General features: G+C 38.6%; 1 protein-coding gene across 1 annotated transcript in view; it reads right to left on the bottom strand.

Annotated features, from left to right (window-relative positions):
• Positions 1-25,192, bottom strand: part of PLCZ1 (phospholipase C zeta 1) — a 54,117-nt gene that overhangs the window by 7,003 nt on the left and 21,922 nt on the right. The window contains exons 6-10 of the mRNA XM_055395995.2: positions 21,712-21,861; positions 14,211-14,453; positions 12,792-12,939; positions 6,881-6,997; positions 5,593-5,765 (exon numbers count right to left, since the gene is read on the bottom strand). Coding sequence (XP_055251970.2) covers positions 5,593-5,765; positions 6,881-6,997; positions 12,792-12,939; positions 14,211-14,453; positions 21,712-21,861 — 831 coding nt within the window. The remainder of the gene's footprint in view (positions 1-5,592; positions 5,766-6,880; positions 6,998-12,791; positions 12,940-14,210; positions 14,454-21,711; positions 21,862-25,192) is intronic.

Genomic DNA, 25,192 nt, shown 5'->3' with positions numbered 1-25,192 from the left:
ACTAAGTCAAGTCCCACCAAAAAACTGAACATAGAAAACAGTGAAAACCTTAAATCTTAGTCCTTTTTGAGTTAAATTTCAACTTAAGTATCAAAAGATGATTACCAAATTATTCCATTTGACCCAGATGTGATTATAGTAGAACCCACATTCTCCAATATTTACAGTCGAACATATATTTTTATTCTAACAGCATTTGTTATGATTGCTATAAAGCAATGTTTAAAAATATTATGACCCCCCTTCTGCTATAATACAGACTGAGCACTCCAATAACTTGAACTATTTTCAAATCTATGTAGTCTATAAACAACAGTAAAAATGGAAATTATAAATATTACTTCTGAAATGTACGAAAAAGCACCACATAATTTTCTATGATAGCATTTTCTGACTATATAACTTATATGTTTGGATAAATGATCATGAATTCTTACCTATCCATTGTTGTCTATTTTACCATAAGTCACCTGAGTTTGAAAAATCAATTATTTCATATATACATATCTCAGGGATTGAACAGCAGAAAAATGTTTAACAAAGTAATTAATAATAAATTTATTTCACCTTCTATTATTCAAGCTAATTGTTGAAGCACAGATTTGTTTTACTTTAAGGAACAAAGGAAATGATGTTGTTAAAGTGCTGCACTCAATATGCCAGAAAATTTGGAAAACACAGCAGTGGGCACAGGAGGAAAAGGTCAGTTTTCATTTCAATCCCAAAGAAAGGCAATGACAAAGAATGCTCAAACTACCACAAAACTGCACTCATCTCACACACTAGCAAAGTAATGCTCGAAACTCTCCAAGCCAGACTTCAACAGTACGTCAACTGTGAACTTCTGGATGTTCAAGATGGTTTTAGAATATGCAGAGGAACCAGAGATCAACTTGCCAACATCTGCTGGATCATCAAAAAGCAAGAGAGTTCCAGAAAAACATCTATTTCTGCTTTATTGACTATGCCAAAGCCTATGACTGTGTGGGTCACAATAAACTGTGGAAAATTCTGAAAGAGATGGGAATACCAGACCACCTGACCTGCCTCTTGAGAAATCTGCATGTAGGTCAGGAAGCAACAGTTAGAACTGGACATGGAACAACAGACTGTTTCCAAATAGGGGAAGGAGTAGGTCAAGGCTGTATATTGTCACCCTGCTTATTTAACTTATATGCAGAGTACATCATGAGGAACGCTGGGCTGGAAGAAGCACAAGCTGGAATCAAGATTGCTGGGAGAAATATCAATAACCTCAGATATGCAGATGACACCACCCTTATGGCAGAAAGCAAAGAACTAAAGAGCCTTTTGATGAAAGTGAAAGAGGAGAGTGAAAAAGTTGGCTTAAAACTCAACATTCAGAAAACTAAGATCATGGCATCCAGTCCCATCATTTCATGGGAAATAGATGGGGAAATAGTGTCAGACTTTATTTCCGTGGGCTCCAAAATCACTGCAGCTGGTGACTGCAGCCATGAAATTAAAAGACGCTTACTCCTTGGAAGGAAAGCAATGACCAAACTAGATAGCATATTAAAAAGTAGAGATATTACTTTGCCAACAAAGGTCCTTCTAGACAAAACTATGGTTTTTCCAGAAGTCATGTATGGATGTAAGAGTTGGACTATAAAGAAAGCTGAGCGCCAAAGAACTGATGCTTGTGAACTGTGGTGCTGGAGAAGACTCTTGAGAGGCCCTTGGACAGCAAGGAGATCCAGCCAGTCCAACCTAAAGGAAATCAGTCCTGAATATTCATTGGAAGAACTGATGCTAAAGCTGAAACTCCAATACTTTGGCCACCTGTTGCAAAGAACTAACTGATTGGAAAAGACCCTGATACTGGGAAAAATTGAAGGTGAGAGGAAAAAGGGATGACAGAGGATGAGATGGTTGGATGGCATCACCGACTCAATGGACATGAGTTTGAGTAAACTCCTGGCATTGGTGATGGACAGGGAGGCCTGGCGTGCTGCAGTCCATGCGGTCCAAAGAGTCAGACACGACTGAGCAATTGAACTGAACCAAAGGAACAAAGTCTAAATAAAAAAGAACAGCTTTTGAAGTGCACTAATTTATAAAGTGTGAAAGTGAAAGTCGCTCAGTCCTGTATAACTCTTTGGGACCCCATGGATTATACGGTCCCATGGAATTCTCTAAGCTAGAATACTGGAGTGGGTAGCCTTTCCCTTCTCCAGGCAATCTTCCCAACCCAGGGATCGAACCCAGGTCTCCCACATTGAAGGTGGATTCTTTACCAGCTGAATCACAAGGGAAGACCAAGAATACTGGAGTGGATAGCCTATCCCTTCTCCAGCTGATCTTCCCAACCCAGAAATCAAAGCAGGGTCACCTGCATTGCCAGTGGATTCTTTACCAACTGAGATATCACTAATGTAGAAATTGATACATGATTTCAATTTCTGAAGATTATAATAAAGAGGAACAAAAAATAACTGTTTGAATAAAGGAAAAAATGAAAGAAAAAGAATTAGGCCATATCCGATAATAGTTTATTAAAAAGAAAAAGGGAGGGAAGAGAAAAGAAAAAAGTGCCAATGTGTAATTTCTTCTTCCTTACATCCACACATTATAGCACCCAATAGAAACCAGAGTGACTGCACAAATATTTAATGAGCAGCATGGAATTGGCCCAGCAACCCACTGTAGTAGTCTTGCTTGGAGAATTCCATGGACAGAGGAGCCTAGTGGGTACAGTCCATGGGGTCCCAAAGAGTCACACATGACAGCGACTGAACACCCACACATCAGCTGACTATCAGCCCTCCGGGTGATTAATCCTTTTCATTAGGGAGCAGGTGTAACTCATAACAAAAAAAAAAATTGCTAACTAAGTAATAATTGAATATGAGCACTGAAATAGAATTTAGAGATTTATTGTCAAAATAATTTGTACACTCCAATTCACAAAGCCCTTTCAGGGGCCACTGCAGAGGATGGATGTCAAGCAGATGACCTTTAGTGGTCAACCAGATAGCTCTTGCTTTCATCTGGTGGTCTTAGGAGATTTTAAACTTAGGAAATGATTCCATAGTTTTAATAAGCTTGAAAATAACTGATTTAATCCAAAGTTCTCTGTTTACAGATGACAAAGAGTATACCAGAAATGCTGAATGACTTTATCAAGGATAAGAAAAATAACTGAAAAACTGTGTCTTCTTATTTTCAAATCATGCTTTCCACAATTTGTGCAAGTAATCACAAAGCTCCCTAGAACAATCATAAGAAGAGGGGAAGACCCACGTGGCTATGAGAGCAGCTTCCTAGGAAAATCATTAACTCTACCTCTTTCACATCATGTCACTTAAGCCCCTTTTGGAGTATAAATATGTGACATTTATAAACATCTGTGCATACCAGCTATCTTCCAGCTTCGCTTTTACAAATTAACCCTACATGTACTAAGCAAATACTTTGTATCAGTTACTGTGGATAAGGATTGAACAAAACATAGTCCTTATTTTTAAAGGACTTGTCCTCAGACAAGTAAGGGGAGAAAGACAAGTATAACAAGTAAATAATTATAACTTACAGTGTGCTAAGTGCCATAATGCATGCATGTATAGGGTTTTATGGGCTTACCTGGTGGCTCAGTAGTAAAGAATCTGCCTGCCAATGCAGGAGACATGGGCTCAATTCCTTGACCAGGAAGACCTCCCAGAAAAGGAAATGGCAACCCACTCCAATATTCTTACCTGGGAAATTCCATGGAGAGAGGAGTCTGGTCAGCTACAGCCCATGGAATTGCCAAAGAGTTGGACACAACTGAGTAACTAAACAGCAACAACATAGGGTGTCATGGAAAAACAGAAGAAAAACTTCAAAAGAAATGCAACTTAGCCCAGGAAAAATTTTCCAAAAAGAAGTGACTCTGAAAGTCTTGAAAATAATGAGTCAGAGTGCAACAGGCAGATGAAGAATGGAATAGTAGTCCAGTCAAAGGAAATAGCATATGCAGTACCTAGAGGTGCCATTGTGGACAAAAAAAAGAAAAAAAGGCTTCCATATGGTTTTAGAATGGGTTAAAAGGCTGGAAGTGGTGAGAGATGAGGCTAGAGGAGTGGGACAAATCCAGACTAAGAAAACAATCAGGAGACACAAATAAATATTAAGTAAACATGATCAGATTAGCCTCAGCAAAATCTCTCTTGTTGACTTGTTGACTCAGACAGGCTACCTAAAAACCCCTTAAGAAGCCAAAGGAACAGAGGTGATGACAGGTAACAAATTCCTTAAAAAAAAGGACAGCAGCAAATGACATCAGATCAAGGGAATGAATAAGAAAGACAGTTAAAGTAAGATCTACAGAAGTTAGAGATTGATAAGACAAGGGACATGAAGGAGATGTGGAAGAGAAGAATAGCTCCCAATTTTATGGCCTGAGTCAACTGAATAAATGAATTTGACTCAATTCACTGAGATTTAAATAAAATAGAAGAGATTTAACTAGGAAGGGATGTTCAGCTTTAATATTTTAAGTCTGACAGAACTGGTAGGGATGCTAGGTGGGCTATTAAAAATAAGACTTTAGAGTCAAAAAATGAAGTCAGATTAGCAATGTGAGCATGTTTGTGGTTGAAACCATGAAAATGTATAAAAGAACACAAAGAGAATGTTTAGTTTGAGATGAGGATTGAGAAAAAGCCTTTGGCAACATGAATATTTTAGGGGCATGCAGGGGGCTAAGAGTCGGACATGACTGAGCAACTTCACATTCACTTTTCTCTTTCCTGCACTGGAGAAGGAAATGGCAACCCACTCCAGTGTTCTTGCCTGGAGAATCCCAGGGATGGTCAAGCCTGGTGGGCTACCGTCTGAGGGGTCGCACAGAGTCGGACACGACTGAAGCGACTTAGCAGCAGAGGCTACCCTGGAGAAGAGAATGGCTACCCACTCCAGTATTCTTGCCTGGAGAATCCCATAGACAGAGGAGCCTGACAGACTCCAGCGCATGGCATCGCAAAGAGTTAGACACGACTAAGCAACTAAGCATGCATGGCTTCCCAGGTGGCTCTCCTGTCAAATCAGGAGATGTGGGTGCGATCCCTGGGTTGGGAAGATCCCCTGGAGAAGGTAATGGAAACCCACCCCAGTATTCTTATCTGAGAAATCCCATGGACAGAGAAGCCTGGTGGGCTACAGTCCATGGGGCTGCAAAAGTTAGACATGATTTAGTGACTAAATAACAGTAAAAGAGGAACCCACAATGAAAGTGAGAAAGAATTGCTTGGAGGTAGATTGAAAAAGGAAAAAGGAAACACACAGAAGCACATCAATGAGATTTGTGTGGATTAGGAAGGGGTCTGAAAAAGTGGCTGCTTCATCCCAGCTATACCCAAGAACAACTAGACATGTTCCTCTAATTAGAACAATGCAACTTTTTGAATTTTTTCATTCATGCAAAAAGACAACAAAAAGATATGGCAAGATGCTGCAATACCATCCACCTACAGTACCTGAAAAGATTAACATAAATTTAAAAGGTATTAAGGAAAATCAATGGAACTAAAAATATTAATGGTTACTATCTAGCTTATATCATAACTGAAAAAAAGGTAAAAGTAATCTTACCCTTATTGTAAGTGTGAGTGGATTACTGTCTATTAGTACTTTATGTGGATTAAACTTTGTTTTTTTCTCTCTTAGGAAGCGTGGTTTTAAAACATATCCAGAACAACCATTATCCAAAAATTTCCCATTTTGAAGATCCATAGGGAGACCAGGGGTCTGGAAATTTAAGGCCACTATAAGGGAAAAGATTATTTTGACCTTGTCAGGAAATGAGGGAATATCTAAAGACACATAGTTAAACAGCTGAGTGAAACCTAATCGTGGATTATATATCTTTGAACATTTTAAGAGCAAGTGTTCACCAAATGACACATGATGTTTAAACATTTGCTGTTGGCACGTTTACATTAACAGATGAAGGTGAGTTTCAAAACTTAATCTGTAAATGATTCTACAGCTTTTGAGTTAAAAAATCAAAACAGCACATAGCACAGATTATAGAATAGCAATGTACATGTCAGATAACATTCAGGAAATATGAGAATAAAGAAAATCACTACATTAAATGCTGGAAGGGTTGACACCAATGTATCATAAACTTTCAAGTCTAAAGGGGTACTGTTATCACTTGAGGAGAAAGCAAGGAACAGGCAGAGCAATAATTGTTGTTAAAATACACAGACAACTTCATATAGCCTGGTACACAGACACCGGTGGTATTCAGTACCACCATCTGCCCCCCACTGCCCACCCTACCATCCTGGTCCCAATTGTTCCCTCTCTACAAACCTATGGACCTAGCCACAGTTCGGTAACAGAAGCGTTAACACTTGGTTGGCACTTTCTAACTGGTTAGTCCCAGTGGCATACCAGTTGATCAGTTTGGAATAAGGAGGATCTCACAAGGATAAATAACAGACCTCATTACTCATCTTTAAATACTATGAATTCAGAAGTGATTAAAGTACAGAAAGCACAGGTCACTTGATTTGAAGAGGCCCTTACCAGACCTTTCATGTAAAGCACTTGATCTTCACTGTCCCCTTACGTTCATTTTCAGTTTCTTTTTCCCGTTCCTACACTTCCCATGCAAACTCTTCATGAATTTAACCTCCAGGTCTACATGCTTACCTAGATTTATCCTATGCAACCCATTTAAGAATAAACTCAACTCTTGAAGTCAATCATTCATCATTGCTTGACTCTAAAACATCCAGGGCCAAAATTTTTCAAAGGAAGCTCTTTTCATGAATATTTTATTAGTTCACAAAATGAACTTATTTTGTCTTATTTTTGCAAAAAAACAACAAAAAAAAACCCCAAACCTCAATATTCTATAATAACATACCCATTTGACAACCTACATTCCAAAATTCTTGAGGATTAAAATTAGAAGAGTCAGCTCTTATTGCTTTGGGATATACTCTGGTAATGAACTTCCTGGTGTGAAGAATAAATTCCCTGGCTGAAAAACAAATTAATTAAAATATTGCAAAATATTTCAAATAAACTACTATGTCTATATATGTATTATATTCTACAATTTTGATGTCTACTGTCCTGGCAAAAGTATTTGCAATTCATGGAAATCAAAATAAATTCATGCTTTTGTTTCACGGTGTAATTCAACTGTTATTGAAAAGTTAATAGTAATTTATTTTAAAATTTTATGTGATCATTCACTTGAAGAAAGAAACAACTGAATAACATGCTTCTTTTTCTCACATTCAAGTTAATTTCACTTTGACATAGAGCATATAAAATTCCAAAATAAAACACCACCTATAATGGTAAATGGTGTAAATTAGTTTTGAATCTTAAGTGATTTAAATAGAATAAATAGAAATGTGCAAAAAATATACGTAGACACTTAAAGAATATGTATAGGAATTGTAAAGAAACTGAAACAGACTGTGTGTATGTATGTGTTTGTCCCAGGAGACTCAGTGTAGAGTCTGCCTGCCAATGTAAGAGACTCTGGATCAATCCTTAGATCAGGAAGATCTCCTGGAGGAGGAAATGGCAACCCACTCTAGTGTTCTTCCCTGGGAAATCCACGGACAGAGGAGGTCATGGGTTCCCATGGGGTCACAAAGAGCCAGACACGACTTAGTGGCTAAACAAAAACCACCATTGGATACCCCTCAAATTTTTGAACACAGATTTCATATTTCTCCAATTTTTTTATTCTTTTTCACTATGTAAATCCTCTTCCCACATCTATTTCAGCTAATATGGTGAGAGTCGTGGAAGAAATGGTTACTGTCTACACCCACTCTATTTGCTAGTCAGAATCATTGCCACTCTCATCCTAAATGCTATTCTTTTTCTAAGATGCATGGACAGATAAAATATTAGTTATTGAAGTTAATAGTAATTATAGTTAATTTAATTAACTCATTTCTAGAGGCTATAATCTCCTTGAGGGAAAGTTCATTTTGAAGCTACTCATGTATAAATGTGTTTTGTGTGTCCAACTGTTACGATTCCTTATCTAGTCCTACATTAGATGTCTACCTTTCAATAAAACATGGGCTCTTCTGGGTCTTAATTTTTCTCATCTACAAAGTGATAAACATGAATGATCACTAAATATCCTTAACCTGATTTTGTTACTCCTGATACTTAGAAATTAAACATGCTATGTATTCACAAATGCGATTTGTGTTTATTTTAGATAAATGAGAAAATCAAATAGAAAATATAAGAAAACAACATATAATCTCATCGCTCTATTAATAACCCTGATAACCTCTTGGTATATATATATTTCCATTCTTCTGACATAGGTATATACTTATGCTTCAATTGAATCTTATTGTTTACTCTCTTTTATAAACTTCCATTTTGACTTACTAAGATAACATGAAAATCATTCCATTTCAATAATATTCACCTATTATATTTAGATGAATGAAAAGCATTCACATATATGAAAAATTGTTTCTGATTTTTCCTTATAATAAAATTAATGATGTTTATTATATTTTAAGAATGATGGACCTTCTTGCAGTACATCTTTGACTGATCATTAATTATATTCTAGAGCCAGGCATCCTGGAATGTGAACTCAAGTGGGCCTTAGGAAGCATCAAACAGAGCTAGTGGAGGTGATGGAATCCAGTTGAGCTATTTCAAATCCTAAAACAAGATGCTGTGAAAGTGCTGTTCTCAATATGCCAACAAATCTGGAAAACTTAGCAGTGGCCACAGGACTGAAAAAGGTCAGTTTTCATTCCAATCACAAAGAAAGGCAATGCCAAAGATTGCTCAAACTACCATACAATTGCACTCATCTCACACACTAGCAAAGCAATGCGCAAAACTCTCCAAGCCAGGCTTCAACAGTATGTGAGCCATGAAATTCTGGATGTTCAAGCTGCATTTAGAAAAGGCAGAGGAACCAGAGATCAAATTGCCAACATCCACTGGATCATCGAAAAAGCAAGAGAGTTCCAAGAAAACATCTATTTCTGCTTCATTGACCATGCCAAAGCCTTTGACTGTGTGGATCACCACAAACTGTGGAAAATTCTGAAAGAGATGGGAATACCAGACCACCTTACCTGTCTCCTGAGAAATCTGTGTGCAGGTCAAGAAGCAACAGTTAGAACCAGACATGGAACAACAGACAAATTACAAACTGGGAAAGGAGTAGGTCAAGGCTGTATATTGTCACCCTGCTTATTTAACTTATATGCAGAGTACATCATGAGAAATGCTGGACTGGATGAAGCACAAGCTGGAATCAAGATTGCCAGGAGAAATATCAATAACCTCAGATAGGCAGATGACACCACCTTTATGGCAGAAAGCGAAGAACTAAAGAGCCTCTTGATGAAAGTGAAAGAGGAGAGTGAAAAAGTTGACTTAAAACTCAACATTTAGAAAACGAAGATCATGGCATCATGTCTCATCACTTCATGGCAAATAGATGGGGAAACAGTGAGAGACTTTATTTTCTTGGGCTACAAAATCACTACAGATGGTGACTCCAGCCACGAAATTAAAAGATGCTTGCTCTTTGGAAGGAAAGCTATGACCAACCTAGACAGCATATTAAAAAGCAGAGACATTACTTTGTCAACAAAGGTCCTTCTAGACAAAGCTATGGTTTTTCCAGTAGTCATGTATGGATGTGAGAGTTGGACTATAAAGAAAGCTGACCACCAAAGAATTGATGCTTTTGAATGTGGTATTAGAGAAGACTCTTGAGAGTCCCTTGGTCTGCAAGGAGATCCAACCAGTCAATCCTTAAGTATATCAACTCTGAATATTCATTGGAAGGACTGATGCTGAAGCTAAAACTCCAATACTTTGGCCACATGATGCAAAGAACTGACTCATTGGAAAAGACCCTGATGCAGGGAAAGACTGAAGGCAGGAGGAGAAGGGCATGACAGAGGATGAGATGGTTGGATGGCATCACCAACTTGATGAATATGAGTTTGAGCAAGCGCCGAGAGTTGGCGATGGACAGGGAGGCCTAGCATGCTGCAGTCCAGGGGGTTACAAAGAGTCGGACATGACTGAGCGACTGAACTGACTTTTGGTTCAAGAAAAGTGCTCTATACTCTTTCCAAAGAAATGGTGATGCTACCTTTTATGACTCTACTCAGTCCCTTTTCAAATTTAATATGATGAGAATGAGAGAATTATAACCACTTTTGCTGTGCCCAGAAGTCCCAACAGCATGAACAACAACAAAAACCATCCAATAGTTTGAAATCATGGACTCTAGTAAAGTAGGTCAAATTCAAGCTCCATTCACAATATTTCACAGTAAAAATATACTTTATATCACAATCCAACACCACACACACACACACACACACACACACACATACACACACACAGTTGTTTTATAAAATAATACTTATGTTTCCTGCATATAATATACTCTTCTATATTCTATTGTTTAGTTCTATTATATTCCATTTCATTCTACTCTATTCTTTTAACTGCCATGTAGAGTTACTGAATAGATTTTTGGTCACAAGCCTCAGTTTACAACAAAAACCAAAACGCCCTAAAATATCCAGCATGTTTCTAACAGGCATTTTGAGGAGATGAGTTAAAGCATGCCTCAAAACCCTAAAGCACTGGTGGCCAGCCCAATGAGGTTAACCACCATATATATTAGAATCTGCATTACCAAATAGCCGGGAGCTTTTCTCAAGTTTTCTTTTGCAGGTTTGCTGGTGCTGACTTTTCTGCTTCTACATAAGATTGTAGATTTCAGTTTTTAAAAAGGATATGGCAAGTCACCTTATTCTCATTGACTGTGGAGGCCCAGCATAGACTGCCTCAAGATGTGCCTCAGTGGCATATTGATTACTTTGGATTAAAGTTAAGCAATGGCCAGCACAAGAGGGACACGCTCCCTCTTTTCTTTATCTTTCAAAACAGTAAATAAATCTCTCATGTGAAAGGTACACTCCCTGTATCTGAAGGTAGGACATCCTTTTCACCAATGATAGGGAATTCAGAGCTGAGAAGCCTATAAAAATAAACCTGGTGCCTTATTTAATTACTACCCCAAGCTCAAACTGTTTAGATTCTTCACAAATTTCCTGCCAGTTTCTCACTAATTTGTTTCTTTGTCTGGAAAGCATAAAGGCTGCCTTCTTTGGTCACTTCTTAGGGTCCCATTTCTATGAATTAAATTTTGTTTCTTTTTCTCCTGTCATCAATTTTATTACTAGTGCAGTCAAAGAACTCAAGAGGGGTAACAGAGAAAAAATTTTCCCTACCAACAGACCATTCCTTTTTAAGTTGATAACTGTTGTTTAGTCACTAAGTCGTGTCAGTCTCTTTTGTGACCCCATGGACTGTAGCCACCAGGCTCCTCTGTCCATGGGATTTTCCAGAAAAGAACTGGAGTGGGTGGCCATTTTCTTCTCCAGGGGATTTTCCTGACCCAGGGATCGAACCTGAGTCTCCTGCTTTGGCAGCTGTATTCTTTACCACTGAGCCACTAAGGAAGCTCCAAGTTGATGACGTTCCCCACCATGTAAGTCTGAGAACAAGGTGTAGTCTGCTCCCCATTCTTTTTCCCAGGCCTAACAGTTGTATTTCGGGCTGTACCACGTAGTTACGCACCTCAGATTTAGAGTCTGGAGACAATGAAAACAAGATTCAGAGACAAATGGCTCCTCTGTAGGTACGCAGCCATCTGGCAGCCTGGTATGGTTACCATTTTTACCTTCTTCTTCACTTTAGAGATGCAGCTTCCAGTCTATTTATCTCTACCTCACAGATGCCCACTTCTGCTAGTGGTAAAGAATCCTACCAACACAGGAGACACAAGAGACATGGGTTTGATCCCTGGGTTGGGAAGATCCCATGGAGTAGGATCCCACTCCAGTATTCCTGGCTGTAAAATTCCATGGAAAGAGGAGTCTGGCAGGCTACAGTCACAAAGAGTCAGACACAACTGAGTGAATAGGCATTCATTCAATCATAGATGTCCACAAAGCTCACCCTGGCTTCAATTTCGCTGCCATAAGCCAATCAATCTTAAGGGAAATCAACCCTGAATACTCACTGGAAGGACTGATGCTGAAGCTTCAGTATTTTGGTCATCTGACAAGAACAGCTGACTCAGTGGAAAAGCCCCTGATGCTGGGAAAGATTGATGGCAGGAGGAGAAGAGGGCATCAGAGGATGAGCTGGCTGGATAGCATCACCAATGCAGTGGGCATGAATTTGGGCACACTTTGGGCAATGGTGAGGGATAGAGGGCCTGGCATGCTCCAATCCATGGGTTCTCAAAAGAGTCCGACACAAATGGGTGACTGAACAACAACAAGCCTTTATCATCTCCCTACAGCCAGCATCACTCTTATGCTGCTAACAGAGGCATCTTTCAGAAACATACAAGGGCTCATGTAACTCCTGAGATTTCAACCTTCTGCTCACTTACAAAGTTCAAGTTTCTTGTAATTTAGCTTTGCCTACCTCTGCAACCTTGTCACTCACTACTCTCTCATATAAACTGCTCACCACAGCCCCTCCCAACAAAGTGTCCATACTGGACATTCTCAAGCAAACTTTCATTACTTAAGTAAAATTAATGGTTCAGTTCTGTGAAATAAAATGTAAAGTGACCTGAGGCATAAAACCCTTTTTAAAATCTGTTAAATATGTTGGAATTGTATTAGAATATAGTTTTATGAACATCATTGACCAATTTTGACATCTTAAAAGTGAATATAACTTATTTAAACACATCATCTATTTGAATTATAAGAATTTACCTGCCAACTTTGTAAGTTTTCGGGCTTGGGACTCCCCAATAGAGTTGCTTTCATTAAATTGCTGATATAAATTTGAATGATGAAAACTTTTGAACTTCTCAACTTTAGTATAAATAACAAGATCAGATAGGGCCATAGATAGTTTTATCTTTGTGATACAAACAAAAAAAAATAATAATAATTTCACAATTTTTCACTAATCATTTGAAAAAATCTTTTTCCAATAAAGAAAATACACTTTCAAATCAATGATTTTAGTTTTTTCATAAGATTATATCCTCAAAAACTATTTAGATTGGGTCAATTTAAATATGTTCTATGATAATAGCATTTGATGTTACTTACCAGGCAATCTAAACCTAAAATCCCAATTCATTCAGTAAGTACTAAAGATGACAATTATTTCTATTCCCTTTTCCCAAAGGTCTTAGTTTAGTCTCACAAATTTTACAAGTTCAGAAATTTTAGACTATTTCCAATGTGATCTAACATTTTGGAATAACTTCTGCTGTATTAGTACACTATTGTACACTCTTCCAGCCCAGGATCTATATTCTTTGCACTTCTGTTAGCCTCTTCCAAAGTGTTGTGTTTTTTTCATTCTTCCAGGAAAACACTGGCCACTCATGCTCAATCCATGTGCTTAAGTGTCGATCATGTGGAGTGGGTGTGGCTAAGCAGAGTGCATTCCCCTGGCAACAGTAACCAACTTAGGCAGTGTGCATGCTTGGATCACAGCCAGCCTGCTGTGATCCAAAAGGAGTCAACTTGGGCAGCTGAAAGATAGACAGGACTTTCTTTGAATCTGAAAGCATGTAAAACTGAAGCTTTGCAAAGGCTTGCACCCATATTAGGAAAGTGGGGCCAAAGTTGGCAGAAAGAAAATTCTGTGGACTTTGCTTAATACACTTTAACCAATCATTCCTGAAATTAGACTACCTTTCCTGAATGTTTCATTTCTATGGACCAGCTGAATTAATTCCTATTTTACTTAAACCAGCTGAATTAGTTTTGTATTGTTTGCAACCTTGTATACCTTTCTTTGTCATGCTAACTTGTATACTTAAAATACTATATAATATAAACAGTGATTTTCTTGTCTCTGACAGTAAGCTCTCCTTCAGGGCAGAGACATTATCTTTTGTACACTGCACAATGTCTAATATATAATGAGGCCTAATATTTGTTGGCTGTAGAGAAAAAGAATTTATGAACAGCTAACATGGAGAAAGAGATAACAACTTCTAAAATTTCTTTTCCACTGCTAATTTTTCCCAAATAAATTTTAAATGATAAACTAAAGTGATTACAAGTAGGAAAAAGATGTTTTCCTCCAAAAAGTTTAAAAAATTCTCAACTAACAAAAAAATAAAACAACTTTTCAATCACTTATAAGATTTTCACAAAACGTTGCCTCACCTTCTTTTTCCTGAAGAGTGGGATTCTGACCACCCGTTTGGACTGTTCTTCCTTTTCCAAATCATCTTGAAAACCACTCACTGGTTCTGGTTCTTTGGCACCACTTCCATCCTCCTCTTGTTCTTCCTCCTCCTCTTCTTCAAATTCCTCTACCTGCCCATGCATATCAGAACCTTTCCTTTCAAGGGTTTCACGTAAGGTTCCTATTTTCTTGTTTCTAACTAATATTTTGAATTTTAATGCCTACAGAAACAATTTGAAAGAGATACAATTATACATGTACAGGTAAACTTTCACTTGTCATGGTCATTGAAAACTCTTTCATCATATTTTCACTTTTCCCACAGTCGTAATATATGTAGCTCCTTTTTCCATATTCCTAAAAACCTAATAGAAACCAAGGGCTCTACCTGGTGGCTCAGAGGTAAAGAATCTGCCTGCAATGCAGGAGACCTGGGTTTGAACCCTGGTTCAGGCAGATTCCCTGCAGAAGGGAATGGCTATCCACTCCAGTATTCTTACCTGGAGAATCCCATGGACAGAGGAGCTTGGCAGGCTACAGTCCATAGGGATGCAAAGAGTCAGACACGGAGTGGGGGGAAGAACAAGATGGCGGAGGAATAGAACGGCGATACCACTTTCTCCCCGACAAATTCATCAAAAGAACATTTGAACGCGGAGTAAAGTCCACAAAACAACTTCTGAGTGCTGGCAGAGGACATCAGGCACCCAGAAAAGGAGCCCATTGTCTTCGAAAGGAGGTAGGAAAAAACATAAAAGATAAAAAGAGAGACAAACGACTCCCAGAGGAGAAGCAGCGCAGACGCCTGCATACACCATTAGCAAGCGGGGGCTGGCTGAACTGCTTAGAGAGAGGACTGGGCTTGAATGCCACGAGGGATAGACTGTGGGATAGCTACCCTGCGAAAAGGCGGAAAGCTCTAACCTAAGACTCCGCCAGCCCCGCTCACAGAACAAAGGGCTGAGCAGAGCGAGCTGGCTGCAGTCGGCCCATCCCCCAACCCCCGCTGAGACAGGCAGGGAGGTCAGCCAGAGCCAGAGGGGTCAACCGCGGCCCCAGAAAGGCATCAGATACAAACTGCAGGCAGTCTTGTTGCTAACAAGGCTTCTTGGGCTCGGGCCGGTTGATATCCACCTGAGAAGGCTGGGAAAACCGAGTGGCAGGGACTGGGGAGGCGATAAGTCGCAGTGACCGCACTCGCCAAACACCTGGTCACCTGAGCTGCTTGGACTGGGGAAGGCACAAAACGCAGACCCAGCCAAGTCTGCACCTTTGTGGAGTACCCGAGGACCTGAACCTGAGCCGCTCAGACCTGGGAAGTGCATACAACCCAGCGCCAGTCTCGGACAGTTCCCGGCAGAGCAACCTAGAGCCTGTGCAGTGTAGACTGGTACAACACACGCGCTGTGAGCGGGGGCAAACCCAGTGTGGCCAAGACGCTGTGAGCACTCCCCACAGATGCCAGAGATATTTGTCTGCAGCGTTCCTCCCTTCCCAGAACAGGACTGAACAACTGAGCCTTAAAAAGTGTCCACCCGCCCCCTAGTATCAGGACGGAAATTAGACACTGAAGAGACCAGCAAACAGAAGCTAAAACAGAGGGAACCACCTTGGAAATGACAGATAGAGAAGTCTAGAGACTACTCCAAGAATAAGACCAAAAACCAGAGGCAAGAGGTTTAAGCCCGAATCCCGAGAACACCAGAGAACTCCTGACTCCAGGGAACATTAATTGATAGGAGATCATCAAACGCCTCCATACCTACACTAAAACCAAGCACCACCCAAGGGTCAGCAAGTTCCAGAGCAAGACATACCACACAAATTCTCCAGCAACACAGGAAACTAGCCCTGAGCTTCAATATACAGGCTGCCCAAAGTCACTCCAAACCCACTGACATCTCATAACTCATTACTGGACACTTCATTGCACTCCAGAGAGAAAAAAATCCAGCTCCACCCACCAGAACACTGACACAAGCTTCCCTAACCAGGGAACCTTGACAAGTCACCCGTGCAACCCCACACACAGCGAGGAAACTACATAATAAAGAGAACTCCACAAACTGCCAGAAGACGGAAAGGCCACCCCAAGCAAAGCAATATAAGCAAGATGAAGAGGCAGAGAAATACCCAGCAAGTAAAGGAACAAGAGAAATGCCCACCAACACAAACAAAAGAGGAAGATATAGGGAATCTACCTGATAAAGAATTTCGAATTTTGATGGTGAAAATGATTCAAAATCTTGAAAGCAAAATGGAGTTACAGATAAATAACCTGGAGAAGAGGATTGAGAAGATGAAAGAAAGATTTAATAAGGACTTAGAAGAAATAAAAAAGAGTCAATATACAATGAATAATGCAATAGATGAGATCAGAAACACTCTGGAGGGAACAAACAGTAGAATAACAGAGGCAGAAGACAGGATAAGCGAACTAGAAGATAGAATTATAGAAATAAATGAAACAGAGAGGAAAAAAGAAAAACCAATTAAAAGAAATGAGGACAATATTAGAGCCCTCTGGGACAATGTTAAATGCTCCAACATTCGAATCATAGGAGTCCCAGAAGAAGACGACAAAAAGAAAGACCATGAGAGAATACTTGAGGAGATAATAGTTGAAAACTTCCCTAAAATGGGGAAAGGAATAATCACCCAAGTCCAAGAAACCCAGAGAGTCCCCAACAGGATAAACCCAAGGCGAAATACTCAAAGACACATATTAATCAAATTAACAAAAATCAAACACAAAGAACAAATATTAAAAGCAGCAAGGGGAAAGCAGCAAATAACACACAAGGGGATTCCCATAGGGATAACAGCTGATCCTTCAACAGAAACTCTTCAGGCCAGGAGGGAATGGCAAGACATACTTAAAGTGATGAAAGAAAATAACCTACAGCCCAGATTACTGTACCCAGCAAGGATCTCATTCAAATATGAAGGAGAAATCAAAAGCTTTACAGACAAGCAAAAGCTGAGAGAATTCAGCATCACCAAACCAGCTCTCCAACAAATGCTAAAGGATCTTCTCTAGACTGGAAACACAGAAAGGGTGTATAAACTCGAACCCAAAGCAATAAAGAAAATGGCAACGGGATCATACTTATAAATAATCACCTTAAACGTAAATAGGTTGAATGCCCCAACCAAAAGACAAAGGCTGGCTGAATGGATACAAAAACAAGAACCCCATATATGTTGTCTACAAGAGACTGACCTCAAAACGAGGGACACATACAGACTGAAAGTGAAGGGCTGGGAAAAGATATTCCATGCAAATAGAGACCAAAAGAAAGCAGGGGTAGCAAAACTCATATCAGATAAAATAGACTTTAAAACAAAGGCTGTGAAAAGAGACAAAGACGGAAACTACATAATGATCAAAGGATCAATCCAAGAAGAAGATATAGCAATTATAAATATTTATGCACCCAACATAGGAGCACCACAATATGTAAGACAATTACTAACAAGCATGAAAGGGGAAATTAACAACAATGCAATAATAGTGGGAGATTTTAATACCCCACTTACATCTATGGATAGATCAACTAAACAGACAATTAACAAGGAAACACAAACTTTAAATGATACAATAGACCAGTTAGACATAATAGATATCTATAGGACATGTCACCCCAAAACAATGAATTTCACCTTTTTCTCAAGCGCACATGAAACTTTTTCCAGGATAGATCATATCCTGGGCCATAAATCTAACCTTGGTAAATTCAAAAGAATTGAAATCATTTCAAGAATCTTTTCTGACCACAATTCAGTAAGATTAGATCTCAATTACGGGAGAAAAACCATTAAAAATGCCAACATATGGAGGCTGAACAACACGCTGCTGAATAATGAACAAATCACAGAAGAAATCAAAAGAGAAATCAAAATATGCATACAAATGAATGAAAATGAAAACACAACAACCCAAAACCTCTGGGACACTGTAAAACCAGTGCTAAGTGGGAAGTTCATAGCAATACAGGCACACCTCAAGAAACAAGAAAAAAGTCAACTAAATAACCTAACTCTACTTCTAAAGAAACTAGAAAAGGAAGAAATGAAGAACCCCATGGTTAGTAGAAGGAAAGAAATCATAAAAATAAGGGCAGAGATAAATGCAAAAGAAACAAAAGAGACCATAGCAAAAATCAACAAAGCCAAACCTGGTTCTTTGAGAAGGTAAATAAAATTGACAAACCACAAGCCAGACTCATCAAGAAACAAAGGGAGAAGAACCAAATCAATAAAATTAGAAATGAAAAGGGAGAGATCACAACCGACAACACAGAAATACAAAGGATTATTAGAGAATACTATCAGCAATTATATGGCAATACAATGAATAACTTGGAAGAAATGGACAAATTCCTAGAAAAGTACACCTTGCCAAAACTGAACCAGGAAGAAACAGAAAATCTGAACAGACCCATCACAAGCACGGAACGAGAGGCTGTAATCAGAAAGCTTCCAGCAAACAAAAGCCCAGGTCCAGACGGCTTCACAGCTGAATTCTACCAAAAATTTAGAGAAGAGCTAACACCTATTCTACTCAAACTCTTCCAGAAAATTGCTGAGGAAGGGAAACTTCCAAACTCATTCTATGAGGCCACCATCACCCTAATCCCAAAATCTGGTAAAGATCCCTCAAACAAAGAAAACTACAGGCCAATATCACTGATGAATATAGATGCAAAAATCCTTAACAAAATTCTAGCAATCAGAATCCAACAACACTTTAAGATCATACATCATGACCAAGTGGGCTTTATCCCTGGAATGCAAGGATTCTTCAATATCTGCAAATCAATCAACGTAATACACCACATTAACAAACTGAAAAATAAAAATCATATGATTATCTCAATAGATGCAGAGAAAGCCTTCGACAAAATTTAACATCCATTTATGATAAAAACCCTCCAGAAAGTGGGAATAGAAGGGACATATCTCAACATAATAAAACCTATATATGACAAACCCATAGCAAACATTATCCTCAATGGTGAAAAACTGAAAGCATTTCCCCTAAAGTCAGGAACAAGACAAGGGTGCCCACTCTCACCACTACTATTCAACATAGTTCTGGAAGTTTTGGCTACAGCAATCAGAGCAGAAAAAGACATAAAAGGAATACAAATTGGAAAAGAAGAAGTAAAACTTTCATTGTTCACTGACGACATGATCCTCTACACAGAAAACCCTAAAGACTCCACCAGAAAACTACTAGAGCTAATCAATGAATACAGTAAAGTTGAAGGATATAAAATCAGCACACAGAAATCCCTTGCATTCCTATACACTAATAATGAGAAATTAAGGAAACTATTCCATTCACTGTTGCAATGAAAAGAATTAAATATTTAGGAATATATCTACCTAAGGAAACAAAAGACTTGTACATAGAAAACTATAAAACACTAATGAAAGTAATAAAAGAGGACACTAATAGATGGAGAAATATACCGTGTTCTTGGATTGGAAGAATAAATATTGTAAAAATAAGTATACTACCCAAAGTAATTTATACATTCAATGCAATCCCTATCAAGCTACCAACGATATTTTTCACTGAACTAGAACAAATAATCTCACAATTTGTATGGAAATACAAAAAAACTTGAATAGCCAAAGCAATCTTGAGGAAGAAAAATGGAACTGGGGGAATTAACCTGCCAGACTTCAGGCTCTACTACAAAGTCACAGTCATCAAGACAGTATGGTACTGGCATAAAGACAGAAATATAGATCAATGGAACAAAATAGAAAGCCCAGAGATAAACCCACGCACCTATGGACACCTTATCTTTGACAAAGGAAGCAAGAATATAAAATGGAGAAAAGACAGTCTCTTTAACAAGTGGTGCTGGGAAAACTAGTCAGCCACTTGTTAAAGAATGAAACTAGAACACTTCCTAACACCATACACCAAAATAAACTCAAAATGGATTAGAGAGCTAAATATAAGACCAGAAACTATAAAACTCCTAGAGAACGTAGGCAAAACACTCTCTGACATAAATCACAGCAGGATCCTCCAAGACCCACCTCCAGAATATTGGAAATGAACAAATGGGACCTAATTAAAATCAAAAGCTTCTGCACAGCAAAGGAAACTCTAAGCAAGGTGAAAAGACAGCCTTCAGAATGGGAGAAAATAATAGCAAATGAAGCAACTGATAAAGGATTAATCTCCAAAATATACAAGCAGCTCTTGCAGCTCAATTCCAGAAAAATAAATGACCCAATCAAAAAATGGGCCAAAGAACTAAACAGACATTTCTCCAAAGAAGACATAAAGATGGCTAACAAACACATGAAAAAATGCTCAACATCCCTAATAATCAGAAAAGGAAATCAAAACCACAATGAGATACCATTTCACACCAGTCAGAATGGCTGCTATCCAAAAGTTACATGCAATAAATGCTGGAGAGGGTGTGGAGAGAAGGGAAGCCTCTTATACTGCTGGTGGGAAAGCAAACTAGTACAGCCACTATGGAGAACAGTGTGGAGATTCCTCAAAAAACTGGAAATAGAACTGCCATATGATCCAGCAATCGCACTCCTAGGCATACACATCGAGGAAACCAGAATTGAAAGAGACACATGTACTCCAATGTTCATTGCAGCACTGTTTATAATAGCCAGGACATGGAAGCAACCTAGATGTCCATCTGCAGACGAATGGATAAGAAAGTTTTGGTACATATACACAATGGAGTATTACTCAGCCATTAAAAAGAATGCATTTGAACCAGTTCTAATGAGGTGGATGAAACTAGAGCCTATTATACAGAGTGAAGTAAGCCAGAAAGAAAAACACCAATACAATATACTAATGCATATATATGGAATTTAGAAAGATGCAAATGATAACCCTGTATACGAGACAGCAAAAGAGACACAGATGTATAGAACAGTCTTTGGGACTCTGTGGGAGAGGGTGAGGGTGGGATGGTTTGAGAAAATGGCATTGAAACATGTATATTATCATATGTGAAACGAATTGCCAGTTCAGGGTTGATGCATGTTACAGGATGCTCGGGGCTGGTATGCGGGGATGACCCAGAGGGAGATAAGGGGAAGAGGGAGATGGGAGGGGGGTTTGGGAGGCGGAACTCATGTACACCCGGGGTGGATTCACGTCAATGTATGGCAAAACCAACCAATATAATATTGTAAAATAATTAGCCTCCAATAAAAATAAAAATTGAAAAAAAATAAATAAAGTTAATTGGAATCTTAAAAAAAAAAAGAGTCAGACACAATTGAGCAACTAACACTACACTAGACTATCCTTTTTATCAAAATATATTCACTTAAATGTTCACGGGCTATTTCCTAGGAACATTGCAAAGATACACCACTATAATTAAAACTAATAATTTTTCAATAGCTGTTTCATTGGCCAATACAATAGCAGTAGGCTTTTTCTTATCCTGAGCTTCTCAGACAAAATATTACCTCTGGTGAAGGTAGTTTGTCTGAAAAATTATCAAGCGTATATGACAGCAAGGCATCCCCAAAAGTAGCGAGCAAACTGTCGGCCATCACTTCTTGTTGGGAAGGGGAGCAGTGATTTTCCAAAGAGAGCACCACTGGGTACTCAGATGCCTAAAATAATTAACCATTACCACAGTTAATAATCAAAACTCCTCAATAACTTTAATGCAATTAAAGAAGTACTTAATTGATTTTAAAACTAACTTCTAATGTTCAGTACCTTAGCAAAATAACTTTTGAGTCTGACAAAACAAGGAACATTAAATCTGTATATAAAGGTAAATTAGTCCTAATTGTACTTAAAATATAGGGGAAAAACCCCGAAACTCCCAACTGTTTAAATAAATTTGTTAAAACTCCCAATTTTTTAAAATAAATTATAGCATATTCATATAAAGGAATGATAAAGATCTGTCGCAAAGGAAGAAGAGCTATATACACTGCTATAGAAATACGGTATCTATGATCTAGTCTTATGAAGAAAAACAAGTTGCCAAAATGTAAGATTCTACATTTTTACTTTATAAAGTACATATATATGTTTCGATATTATTAGGAAAAACTTTTAACACTGATATGTTGGAGAAAATGTTAATTTTCTACTTTTTTCTATTTTAAATTCTATAATCAAAATTCACTGCATTATAATTAGAAGCAAAGATAAAGATATTTCCAGGTTTTAAATAAGAAAGAATATCTAGTAAGTAAAAGCAACTTTGTGTGTGTGTGTGTGTGTTTGTGTGTGTGCTAAGTCATTTCAGTCGTGTCTATTCTTTGTGACCCTGTGGACTGTAGCCCACCAGGCTCCTCTGTCCATGGGAACCTCTAGGAAAGAATACTAGAGTGGGTTAAAAGTGACTCTACAAAGGTATTTTCCACCACTGTAACTTTTAACTTTGTCACAAAATAGTGGATATCACTCATTTGGAAACCTTATTCAAAATTATTTTCTTTCTTTCCACATATAATTTTCAGGGCACATTTGGCAATTTACAGTAACAAGAAAAGGAATTGCAAGGTCTGCTGAATTATTATAGACCTTTGATATATATGTCATATGTCATATTGCATATAACATACCATATTAAGTCTGAGTCTATTAATTTCTTATGGCTGTTGTAACAAATTACCATAAATTATGTGGCATGAAACAAAGGATATTTATCTTTTCACAATTGTGGAGGCCGAGATTTTGAAATCAGTTTCACAGGCTAAAATGAAGATGTCAGCAGGATCTAGGGGAGATCTGGTCCCTGCCTCTTTCAGCTTCTGGTGGTGGCCAGCATTTCTTGGCTTGTGGTCATATCACTCCAGTGTCTGCCCCTCATCTTCACATTGTCTCTTCCTCTGTTGTGTGTCAAATCTCCCTGTCTCCCACAAATAAGGATGTGATACTGGCATTTAGGACCCATCCAGATAATTCAGGGTGGTGTCTCATCTCAAGATTCTTATCACATCTGCAAAGATGCTTTTAACAAATAAAATAACATTTACAGGTTCTAGGAATTAGAATCTAGTATCTTTGGGGCTCTTATTCAGCCTACAAAATTATCTTCTTGTAAATGCCCACATATATTTATAGGGCTTCCCTGGTGGCTCAGACAGTAAAGAATCTGCCTGTGGAGACCCAAGTTAAATCCCTGGGTAAGGAAGATTCCCTGGAGAAAGGAATGGCAACCCATTCCAGTATTCTTGCCTGGAGAATTCCTTGGACAGAGGAGCCTGCTGGGCTACAGTCCATGGGGTCACAAAGAGTTGGAGACAACTGAAAAACTAATACTTTCATTTTCATTTATACATATATAAACAAGACTAATATCAAGAGAGGAGTGTAAATTTTTCTTCCCAAATATAATAAGTGATTTTGAGTTTAGGCAAAGTGAAGGCCTAGAAAATGGATTTCTCAAGTAGGCCCTGACTTCACTCACTGGGAAGACCTCATTATCTTCTATGGTCTTTGTTCCATCCTCTGGGAAGATCATCTTGTCTTTATCCTCCTTGGCCATATCTGAAGTGTGAACTGAGGAGTTGGCTTTTCTTAAAGCCAGACAACTTTTGCAGCTCGCTTTCTGACTAAGGGTGGTTTTAAGGTTCCCCTAACAAGTCAGACTTATCTTTTGTTTTTAGCAATCTAATGCCCTCAGAAACCACAATTTCATTTATGCTTGTTTCTAGTAAGTCACACGTGCTGGTACCTATACTTAAAGTTCTTTCTCGGCCATAGATATCAAGTGTATTTTATTTCATCGCTCTCTTATCCCCAAGTTAATGGCAACTATGTTGAGTAGAAAGTCTAAATTTCAGCCCAATCTTTGCTGAAAAACTGTATCACTATGTCCAACTGAGAAGTTTCATTGAGTCTGTTGAAACTCTTTTTTTTTTTTTTCATTCCATCATGTACTCTTTGGAGTCTTAGAAGTTGTAGATGTCTGTCCATCCTTGCAAGGCTTTTGAATTTTCAGACTGTCTCTATTTCCTTTTATTCCATCAGTTTTCTACCCTGAATGAAGTGGGAGAGTTTGGTACAAAAATATTTGGGAAGGGCATTTCAGATGAAGGGAATAGCAAGTGCAAAGGCTTTGAGATAGGTCTGAAAAGAGGTAAGGAGGCAAAAATGGCCACATGAACAAGGGAGAGAGAAAGAGAAGACGTCAGGGAGGTAATGGTAAACAGGTCATGTAAGGCCTTGGGAGCCATGGCACAGACTTTAACTTTTATTTTGAGTGGAATTAAAGAGTGTGAAAGTGCTGCACTCAATATGCCAGCAAATTTGGAAAACTCAGCAGTGGCCACAGGACTGGAAAAGGTCAGTTTTCATTCCAATCCCTAAAAAGGCAATGCTAAAGAATGCTCAAACTACCGCACAATTGTACTCATCTCACACACTAGTAAAGTCATGCTCAAAATTCTCCAAGCCAGGCTTCAGCAATATGTGAACCGTGAACTCCCAGATGTTCAAGCAGGTTTTAGAAGAGGCAGAGGAACCAGAGATCAAATTGCCAACATCCGCTGGATCATGGAGAAAGCAAGAGAGTTCTAGAAAAACATCTATTTCTGCTTTATTGACTATGCCAAAGCCTTTGGCTGTATGGTTCACAATAAACTGTGGAAAATTCTGAAAGAGAGGGGAATACCAGCCCACCTGACCTGCCTCTTGAGAAAGCTGCATGCAGGTCAGGAAGCAATAGTTAGAACTCGACATGGAACAACAGACTGGTTCCAATAGGAAAAGGAGTACATAAAGGCTGTATATTGTCACCCGGCTTATTTAACTTATATGCAGAGTAAATCATGAGGAACACTGGGCTGGAAGAAGCACAAGCTGGAATCAAGACTGCCAGGAAAAATATTAATAACCTCAGATATGCAGATGACACCACCCTTATGGCAGAAAGTGAAGAGAAACTGAAGGGCCTCTTGATGAAAGTGAAAGAGGAGAATG

The sequence above is a fragment of the Moschus berezovskii genome, chromosome 6 (assembly GCF_049115385.1).
Source record: "Moschus berezovskii isolate FMDL1 chromosome 6, NW_MosBer_1.0, whole genome shotgun sequence".
Lineage (NCBI taxonomy): Eukaryota > Metazoa > Chordata > Mammalia > Artiodactyla > Moschidae > Moschus > Moschus berezovskii.
This window is presented reverse-complemented; position numbering and strand designations above follow the sequence as displayed.